The sequence below is a fragment of the Pipistrellus kuhlii genome, unplaced genomic scaffold (genome assembly GCF_014108245.1).
Source record: "Pipistrellus kuhlii isolate mPipKuh1 unplaced genomic scaffold, mPipKuh1.p scaffold_m20_p_3, whole genome shotgun sequence".
NCBI classification, from domain to species: Eukaryota; Metazoa; Chordata; class Mammalia; order Chiroptera; family Vespertilionidae; genus Pipistrellus; species Pipistrellus kuhlii.
Window position 1 is genome coordinate 79,908,897 of NW_023425529.1, and position 10,567 is coordinate 79,919,463.

Genomic DNA, 10,567 nt, shown 5'->3' on the forward strand with positions numbered 1-10,567 from the left:
CTAGGGAGGGAAACAGGGTGAGAATTCCCGGGGAAAGGACCTCCAGCCTTAGAACAGGCCGGCTCCCCAGGGCTGGGCCTCCCGGGGAGAAGGGAGGAATGGCAGGTCTCCGGCCCTCCCAGTGCAGGGCTGTCTTCCTATGCTCCTTTACAAAGCAAACTGTCTCTGCTGCCAAGAGCGGGTTTGTCCGTCTCTTGGAGACAGCGGTTGTCAAGCCCAGAACGGCAAGCATGTCAAAAATAGCAGCGCCAGCAGACTGCGTGGCTGCAATTTCCTTTTGAAATGTCGGCTTTGCCCTCTCCAAGAGAGCCGGGGTCTGTCTGTGCTCCTTGCAGCCTGCAGCGGAGGCTGCTGAAGGTTCCAAGACATTTGCTAGGAGCTGGTGGAGAGTGTCTGCCAGGGAAACCCTCTCCATAATAACCATGATGAGCTTGGAGTTGTGTTTAAAAGTGTTTTTGTTGTTATAAAACCCACCAAGGGTAGGCCCAGATAGGTTACGTGGTAGCCACTGTGAGATCAGTATGGATGATGCTGACTATGGTGAAGGCCCCTTTTCTCTTCTGTTCTAGAAATAAGGGAGTTGCTGTTCTGCTGGGATCAGTCACTGCTAGGTTTAAACCACTCCCCTTAGGGCCCCAAGGAGATGGGAATCAAGAAGGGATGGAGAAGCAGAGTGAACACCTTTATCTGGGAGTTCAGAGCTAATGGGCCTGGCACGCCCCAACCCCACAGAGTCCTGGAGTCCAGAAGGGGGAAGTGGTTTGTCGTGAGGCAGGGTAACATGAGAACCAAGAGCTCATCTGCCGAACCCTGGCCTGATCCGGGCGCTCCGTCTCTGCTAAGCCCAAGCTCCAGGCCTGAGCATCTGTGCAACCTCGGGCAGCGATGTGAGTGAGATGGAGGGAGGCAATTCTACAGCTTAAAGAATGCCTTTCTTTCCCTCCCCTAAGAGACCTTGACAAGCTGGAGTGAGACCACAGTTTGCTTCCTGGGACAACAACACGCAGTCGAAACCAATCAGAGCCGGACACCCGTTCCAGCCAGACTGTCCCGGAAGGACAAAATCCTCTACTTGGCATTTACATGCAGGTGCCGTGACAGAAATACTGCCAAGAAACAAGGGCTCAGCCAGTGGAAGGAGGAAAGATAAGCACAGGACTAGGTGTCATGTGAGGAAAAGCACCAAGGGGAGGAAAGCGGGAATTCACGAGCCAAAGGCAAGTAAGGCAAGAGAAGAGAACTGGCTTCCCCACCTCTGAGTGCAGGCAGCACCTGACTGGGGGGGGGGGGGGGGGGGGGACACACATTCCCCCCTGTCCCCCCCCCCCCCCCCCGCCCCGGGGGCTGTGAAAGGGAATGAGTGCTCAGGGAAAGGGAGGAAGCCGGGGGAGTGAAGTCCCTACTTAAAGAAGTCTGTGTTCACAGGTGCAGAGATTAGGTGGGGTTTTGGTTTGTTTGTGGAGGTTTTGTAGTTTTTATTTTTGTTTTGCCAGCAAAGTATAAATCCCTTGGGCAAATGCACTGCCTTAGTCCCATGTAATAAACAATGTGCAACATACTTGTAGTTTAATAATGCTATTTATGCTCTGTATCTACCAAAGGCAGTTTGACCTATCTTTAGAGCAAAAGCAAGCAAAAATGTAAAATCCCACCATGTTTGAATATATATATATATTCAGTCCTTGATGCTATACATGAGTAGCAAGGAGCAACTGTATAGAAGGATCTAAAGTGTCCCCCTGTGGCAGAAGAAAAAAACTGCTATTCCATTCTGGATGATCAGTCTGGTCCATCTTTTAAAATGCTGCACTTCTAGATTTAAAAATCCAAATCATTTCCCCTAGCCACGCTGTGACTCTCACAGGTATTAGCTTTGTCACTTTATTTTTTCAAAATCAATGATTTTTTTTCTTTTAAATTTATAGAGTTGTACAACTCGTACCACAATCCTGGTTTAGAAAACCTCCAGTTGCCCTCAGTGGATAGAGCACTGGCCTGTGGACTGAAGGGTCCCAGGTTCCATTCAGGTCAAGGGCACATGCCCAAGTTTCAGGCTCCATCCCCAGTAGGGGCTGTGCAGGAGGCAGTGGATCAGTGATTCTCTCCCATCATTGACATTTCTCTCTCCCTCTCCCTTCCTCTATGAAATCAATAAAAATATATATTTAAAAATAGAAAACCTCCAATCCCACCCCCCAAAGCTCTCCCATGTCCTGCTGCAGGTGGGACTTACCCTATGCCCTCCCACCTCCAGCAAGGACAGTGCACAGCTCTCTCTCAGGCTGTTTGTGGAATCTTAATTCAGCTTGTCAAGGAGGGTCCCCTGCACCTCGCACCATGGGATTCATATCCTAGCTTCTGTTCTGCCTCCAGTGCACGAGAAGCTGCTGGGTACTGTGAGAACCTTCCAGAGGACTAAGGCAATTAGAGGGTCATCCCTGAGCTAAGGCTTTCTCTAGGCTAATTCCCACCTTACACCTTCCTAAGTCATCTTTTCTCTGAGTATTTTACTATTTCTACTGTTCCTTTGTCTTAAACATCTCTGTAAGCTTATCAAGGTTGGGGGACCCTAAGGTGAATATATTTCAATGCAGCATGGCAGAGTATTTTTATCAGACACTTATAAGATTCTCTCAGTGTGTCTCTTTCCCTTCCTTGCAGGATCAGGAAATTCTGGGAGACACCTTTCTGACCCCACAGCAATCTCATTTTGCTTCATAAGTTCAGGACTTCCCTGCACAGAGGTGAGCGTGATAAGAAAAGGTGGTTCACTGAGATGCCAGGGAGAAGGTCTCCTCCGGCTGGAAAACAACAGTCTCAGCAAACACAGCTAGTTCTAGAGTCCAAAGTGTGAGCTCCACAGAAACCCCAGAGGGACTCCCAGCCACCAAAAAGGTGAAGAAGGGGAGAAAGACAGACAGATACACACAGAGGGAAGAAGAGATTAAAACAACACAGGAGAGATCGCTTCTCGGCCTTTTGGCTAAGATCAAGTGTAAAACAACACAGGAGAGATGTGAGATGAAAAAATGCAGAGCGAGAATGAAAGAAGGGAAAATGTAGAGAAAAGGAGATGCTTGGAAAGGGCGGGGCACAGCAGCAGCAGGGGGAAATGGAGAAGAAGAAAGGAAAGCGGGTGGAATAAAAGACACACAGACTGAGAGCGAGGTGCTGCTGATGTTCGGAAATCCAAATCCTGATTTTGCTCAAATGCATTCCCTTGTACCCTCTCTCTGATCCCCTCCCACCCCACCTCCCATTCTAATTTGGCCCGAAGGACTGAGCACACACAACATTCCCCAACAGTAGAACCTACCTCAGATGCACAGACAGCCAGCTGCACCTTCCTGTCATCCTGGGGTAGTCAGGCGGGAGGACTAGCCTGCGCTTCTGTGGAGCCTCATGGGTCCAGGACAGCCTCCGGGAGCTGCTGCAGGCTGAGTCTTGGCCAGCAGCTGTGAGATCACATCCCAGCTGTCACAGCAACACGGGGTGCTGGTCTCTTGGTGCTCAGAGCACAAAATCCACGCAGAGAGGCTCAGTCAGAGAGGGATCACTTGGCAAAATCCTCCACAGAAACTAGGCCAGGTCACAGCCTCTCGGTTTTTCTTTGACATCTTAAGAAGAACCACCTCTGAAGTTCCTCTCAGGAGCTAGACTGTTCCCTAGTGGGGAAGGAATATCACTTCCCTCCATTTCTCAGCGGAGAGGAGCCTCTCTCAGAGGAGATGGAGCCTTCCTGATGCTGGGATGGGCTGATACCACTAGGACTCTCGTCAAGGCCCAGGTGGCTGCCTGAGGATCAAGTCCCCTGCAAGGCTCCCCTTGCCATTTTGAAAAAGATCATATTGACATTGGCTTAACTGGCAGTTACTTAGTATTCAAGTTTCTTCAAAGAATTGGAGGTGAGATGAGGCAGCTTCCATGTCTGGGCAGGGAGACCGGGAAGAAAGGTCCAGGTGGAAGTCGTAGGGACCTGCTTTTTCAAAGGTCACACATCCCTGTCCTGGCGCTCCCAGTCCCTGGCCCAGGGTGGGGGAGGTGCTCCCACTTCAGAAGCTGAGGATATGTAGTCTCCCAGTCTCTCTTGCTGCCCAAATCAGAAAATAGAGAGAACAGTCTGGAAGGTTGCTACGGCAACCAGAGTCCCTGGAGAGCCCAATGCTCCACAAACCCTTTACTTCCGGGCATGCTCGGACTTGGAGAAGAAATTCATTAGGAATGGTGATGAAGGTGATCACATACACATGTGGAGATACACACCTACATGGTCCAATATTTACCCTCAGCGGGGCCCTTCTCCTTTCCCCAGATACCCAGGGGAACCTGAAGAGATTTGGAAAAGTAGCACTTCATGGCTTCAGAGCAGGTGTCTGCATCATGAACTCCTCTGTCTCCCGCTGTATTTCAGGTTCGGAGAAGCTGAGCTCCAACCCAAGTGGCCTCCAGTCCTAAGGATCACAGTGAACCTGCCTAAAGAGCACCCTCCTTTCTGAAGGGTAAGAAGAAAGACCAGCCCCGTTCAAGAGGCTGAGAGGGGATTTAAGGAGCTAATGGCCTATTCTTGGGCTTTGGATCCAAGGCAGAAACTCTGGGGGGGGAGGCTCGGCCTACGGGAGGTGGGAGACAGGGTAATGAACTGAAGGTCAAGTCCATTACTAAAATTCACACATTTGCATAGAATCACCCCCAGCTTCCCAGATGAGTTCATTGAATGCTCCCCATGAGGTAGGGAGGGGAAGACATTAATGTTCCCATGTGATGGGTGGGGAAACTGAGGCATTAAGAGGATGGTGCCAGTTACCCTGTAAAGTTGTGGCAAAATCCAGACTGAGATCTGGCACTCACAGAGCCATAGTATCTCAAGAAAACCCTCAAAAGGCCACCCCTCCTAAGCTGCTCTTCAGGAAAATAATTAAAAAAAAAAAATCTTATCCAAGAGTCTTAAAGCATAGGTATAAAATTAAAAATATGTTAACAGTCCTTTTGGTTTCTGAACTGTACCCAAAAGAGCTCAGAACAGTACATCACAGTTTATCAAGGCAACAAACAAATGACGGTGTTTCCAGGAGGGAAGTGAGGGGCAGTGGGCAATGTGAGGGAAGGCAGGGATTTCACGGTGGAGGGAGATGGCTTAGTCCAGGTGGTGGTGACACCACCAAGTTACCTTACCGGTTAGAGCAAGTCGGCTGCAGCTCTGAGGGACAGAGCGGGCAAGCGTTTGCTTGACTCAGCCAAAAGCCTCTAGTAGTGTGGTTGTTAGCAAAGAAATAAAGCTCCCTCTTTACTCTAAACCAGCTATTCCATTCCCGATGAGATGGGAAGACAACCCATACTAACATCCAACGTGTGCTTTACCTGTCTGCAGGTCTAAGCTGGAGCTTGTTTTAGAAAGCCTTCAACTGTTTTAAATCAAATTCCCAAGAAGGAGGGTGGAGGGCTAGAGAGGTTGGGGGAGAGCAGGGGAGAGCAGGGGAAATTTGCCATCTGTAACAAGAGTCCTCTGCCCCTCTGAGATGACAACATCTGTTTAGGTGCCACCTCTCTTCCCATAACGTGGACATGCCAGCTGCCTGCCTTTATTCAGCCATTCCCCCCAGCTCTGTGGTTGCCTTTTGCTAGTCCCTCTGCACAGGAAGGCACGTGCACACAGAGCATTTGGCTCTGAGAAAGAACCTTCCTAGAAGCGAGAGAATCAGGGGCTCAGAGTCAGAGGACTAAATGTAGACCAAAGCCAGATGTCTACTGTGCCAGAACACATCTGGAAGAAAACACCGGCCCCTTTAGTCCAGGACTCACACCAATGTCCTCCACATGGCCAAGGTTAACTGCAGTGTCTTTAATTCCATCTGCGGCTGTGCATCTAAAGGGTCTTCTGCAGGATGCCCAGCAGGTGTTACAGGGCCCTGGGATAAAGCAGCAAGATGAGTACTGTCTCGGTCCTCCAGTTTCAGCCAGTTACCGTCTGGCCAGAAGCTAAGACAGGTGCATGCCCCAAAGCAAAGGACACTAAAGAGAGAGACAAGACCCAGGTGTAACCTGGTTTCCATCTTACTGGCATCTCTGCACCGACAGTTGTTAGAAGTCTCAGACATGAAGAACCAGAACCTTGAAGGAAAGTCAGACAGAAATCTCATCCACAGAACAGAGGATGGCATGAATGGGTGGCACCATTAGAATTTGAACAATATCACTTAGAGGAATACAACTTGAATGCTGCAGGGAGCCAAGTAACAAGGTTGACAGTCAGGTTTTGGGTCCTGGATGCCATGCACTCGGATAAGGGAAGGAGTCAGGAAGCCAACCGGGGCTCAGGTGAGAGTCATGGAACATGAGAAGGAAGCCTAAGAAGTTATTTGCTCAGTGTCCCCTTCCTCATGTAGAACCTGCCTGCATCCGTCAGACCTCAGTAAGCATCCTTTTCTCTGCATACATCCTGTGTGGCGTGGGAAGGTAGCTGGGTCTCCGTTCCCGGGCAGCCTCAGAGAATTCAGGCTTGCCAAGCGCACCATCAGCCACCTTCAAGTCTGGCGCAGGCTGCCCACACGTGACATGGGTGTACTGGCCTTGCTCCTCCTGCTCCGTCTCCCGGTGGTAGAAGTAGTTGAAGTTGGAGACGATGACCGGCACCGGCAGAGCAATGGTGAGGACCCCAGCGATGGCACAGAGTGAGCCCACGATCTTGCCTCCCACGGTCATGGGGTACATGTCCCCGTAACCTACTGTGGTCATGGTCACCACGGCCCACCAAAAGGCATCCGGGATGCTGGGGAAGAGCGAGTCGTCGTCATCAGCTTCCGCAAAGTAGACGGCGCTGGAGAAGAGGATGACGCCGATGAAGAGGAAGAAGATGAGCAGGCCCAGCTCCCGCATGGAGGCCTGCAGGGTCTTGCCCAGGATCTGCAGCCCCTTGGAGTGGCGGGAGAGCTTGAAGATTCGGAACACGCGGACCAGACGGATCACCCGTAGGATGGCCAGCGACATGGCCTGCTGTCCGTTCTGGCCGCCCCCTCCGCTGGCCGACTGCTGCTCCTGCTGCTGCACCAGCTCAGTGCCCAGGGTGATGAAGTAGGGGAAGATGGCCACCAGGTCGATGATGTTCATGATGTTGCGGAAGAAGGCGGGCTTGCTGGGGCAGGCGGAGAAGCGCACCAGGAGCTCAAATGTGAACCAAACGATGCACAGCGTCTCCACCAGGAAGAAGGGGTCAGTGAAGAAGGATCCCCCCAGAGTACTGAGGGACGGGGAGCCCCCTGCCCCCGCGCCCCCAGGGGTGATGCCAGGGTGGAATGGAAAGCCTTCGTCTTCCTCCTCTTCGTCCTCATGACTTCCCCTGGCGATGGAAGAGACTCTGCTCACACCGCTGCCACCATTGCTTCCACCTCGACCGTCCGCGCGGAACTGGGGCAAGGTCTCCAGGCAGAAGATGACGATGGAGATGAGGATGACCAGCACTGAGACGATGGCGATGCCCCTGGCGGGGCCCGAGCTCTCGGGGTACTCGAAGAGCAGCCACACCTGGCGCTGGAAGGGTTGGGAGGGCAGGGGCTTCTCGTCCTCGCCGCCCTCGGGGAGGCAGCCCTCGTCCTCCCGGAAGGCGGCCAGGGCCTCATCCCCCAGCTGGTAGAAGCGGATCTCCTCCAGGAAGATGTCCAGCGGCACGTTGACCGGCCTCCGCAGCCGGCCCCCGGACTGGTAGTAGTAGAGGATGGCGTCGAAGCTGGGCCGATTGCGGTCGAAGAAGTACTCGTTCCGCAGGGGGTCGAAGAAGCGGACTCGGCGGCCGGGGTCCCCCAGCAGCGTGTTCGGGAACAGCGACAGGGTGCGCAGCTGCGTCTCGAAGCGCAGCCCGGAGATGTTGATCACCAGCCGCTCGCTGCTGCAGCAGCCCTCACCCTCGCCGGCCTCCTCCGGGAAGTCTCCCGCATCCTGTTGCTCGCCCTCCGGCCCGCGGACCTCCCCCGGCGCCGCCAGCGACAGGGATTTCTCCGACCTCATGTCCTCTCCGCGGCGCGCTCCCCGCCACGACCACGGCGCCCCCGGGGCCACCTCTGAAGCGGCCCCGCTTCCCGGAGCCCTCGGTCTAGGGTGGGGCCCGCGCTCCTCCTCCGAGCTAGCGGTCTGACCTGCGGCTGGGTCCGCGAGCCCTGGAACCTCGGTCCCTCCAAGGCGAGGTCAGGGGAGGTGCCCTGGGCGCTGAGGATCGGCCCCGTGCCCCCAGCGGTCCGCGCCTGGGGCTGGAGCTCACTGGGGTACCTGGAATCGCAAACTGGCGCGTGTGACACCGGGCGGCCGGAAAGATGGTGCTTCACCCCCTCACCTCCGTGCCTGAGGCTGGGCTTCAGGACGCAGGGTTAGTACTCCCCAGCTCTCACCGCGCTCCTCCAGCAGCTCAGCTCCGCCACTGCCGCCGCGGGAACTGGAGAGCCAGATGCGCCTCCCTCCGGCTCCGCAAAGACTCCTGGCGGGGCTCGGCCTCGCCCAGCGTCCACCGCGGGCTGGCTCCGGTCAGCCAAGGTCGCTGTTCCCGCGCCACAGCCGCCACCTCCTCCCTATGGGCCTCCCCTCCGGCCTCCGAGAGGGCCCTGGGCTGCCCCGGCACCAGGGTGCGGGGACCCACCTCCCCACCGCTCAAGCCTTTGCTGCAGCCACCACAGCAGCTGCAGCGGCGAGGCTCTCTGCTCTGTCCTTCCTTCCCAACACACACTCCCCCAGTGACGTGGCAGGCCCCGCCTGCTGCCCCCTCCCACCCCACTCCCACAACACACCCCTCGCCCAGCCAGGGGTGCCTAGCCTGGGCGCTGGGAGAAGAGACACACACTTGCCTCACCGGTAATCTTTCCCGCGCTCTGCGGGCACGCCCCTCCTCTTTGCACGTTCACACTCCTGGCCCCCCTAAACAAGCACTAACAGCCTCACACCACACCCGCAATCAGCCTTTCTTAATGTCAGTGTACAGCGTTGACCTGCGCAGTGCATGTCATCAATAAGAAAACACACCCCACCCGCCCCACGCACAGAGCACTGTGCCTCCACTCATCCAGAAATTTAATGAGAAAATCAAATCCTATTTTGTCCGTCTGTGTTTACAAAGACTGATTTGCCAGCATCCCCAATCTCTACTGGAAAAAAAAATAAAGAAAGAAAGAAAAGAGTAGAGGAAGCATTTTTGAGATGTCTTGAGAGCTTCCGATTTAAATTGCACTCCATATAAGTCCCCAGAGAATCCCATACCTTCCTTTGCAAACCTGGGAGGAGGCAAGTCTCCTTCGGCATAGAGCTAGTAAAGGAAGGGGTAAGGGGGTCGCCCGTTGTCTTTCCCATCAGAAGTTTGGACAGGAGTCCTGGGAACTTGGGCAGCAGACCAGGTAAAGGAAAAACAAACAAACAAAAACAGGAGACTGTGGCTTCTCAGAGGCATTGTGGTCCAGGGAAGTGCGGCCTGGAATTCATTTGCTCCCAGCCCCCCTGGGAAGGCACCTGGAATGTCTGCTTATTGTGCAGACAACAAAAGGGGAGAGCTGGGGAAAATATGTAAGTGTGTTAATAATAAATAGTAATAACTGTTTTCTGAACATCTGCAATGTGCCAGCTACAATCTACAAGCAAAGTTGCCTGTGCTCTCTCCCTTAGGCCTCACAACCCTATGAGAAAGATGCTTGTGATCTAGGTTATAACACCCAGTTGGCCATATTTGGGTAGGGACCAATGTTTGTTGTCAAAGATTCTTTCCCAACTCTCCAGGAAGGGGTGGTGATAATGGTTTCCCATCCATTTTGGCCAAAGACCATATAGTCTTTGGTCACTGGAACAGACAGGTTAGTGTCTGGTGGAGGAGAGGTGGTCTGATTTTTTTAAGAATGCCACTTCCAGGTAGGCTTAACAATTGTTTCTCTGTGCTTCAGTTTTCTCTCTTGGGGGAATCTAGGGACAAATTGGCTGGCAACCACGGGGTGTTTCTGTGTTTCTTCTTCTGCATATTAGATCGTTAGTAAGAGTTCACTGGAGATAATGATGGGAATGATTCATAAAAGTACTCTCAAACCACAAGATACACGTAAGAATGCTTTGCATTACACAGTGTTTTAAAACCACAGTAGCTAGTTCCTAGGGGAGTAGGGGAGAAGGGGAGTCGGGGAGTCGGAGAGTGAGGGAGTTGGGGAGTAGGGGAGTGGGGGAGTCGGAGAGTGGAGGAGTGGAGGAGTTGGGGAGTGGGGGAGTAGGGAACTAAGTTTCCTGGATGTGTAGAGAAGAGGTCCCGTGGTGAGGGGGTAAAAGAGAGACCAGCATCTCACTGCATCTTTATTCTCCAGTCTCATCCCTCGCCAGGCTTGTCTGCCTCCTTCCTATGTTTGTAGTATTCATTCCCACTCCCTACTCTCACCTTACATGTTTCAGTGAAAGGTGAGAAAGAACAAGTCCGAGTCACCCAGTTAATAGTTTTCCTATTTACAGGCTATGTAATTGGGCAATTTAATCTTCACCCAACTATGTCGTTTCCATTCAGAAATAGTTTTTAAAGGAAGGAAAAGAAAACCACCACCACCACCAACAACAACAACATAGA

General features: G+C 53.1%; 1 protein-coding gene across 2 annotated transcripts in view; it reads right to left on the reverse strand.

Moving 5' to 3' along the window:
• KCNA6 (potassium voltage-gated channel subfamily A member 6) overlaps positions 1-9,080 on the reverse strand; it is a 34,775-nt gene extending 25,695 nt beyond the window's left edge. For both annotated transcript variants that reach the window (XM_036457881.2, XM_036457882.2), the window contains exon 1: positions 3,317-9,080. In XM_036457881.2, the coding sequence (XP_036313774.1) occupies positions 6,400-7,998 (1,599 nt within the window). In that variant the 5' untranslated portion in view covers positions 7,999-9,080 and the 3' untranslated portion in view covers positions 3,317-6,399. The remainder of the gene's footprint in view (positions 1-3,316) is intronic.
• Positions 9,081-10,567: the final 1,487 nt, after the last annotated feature.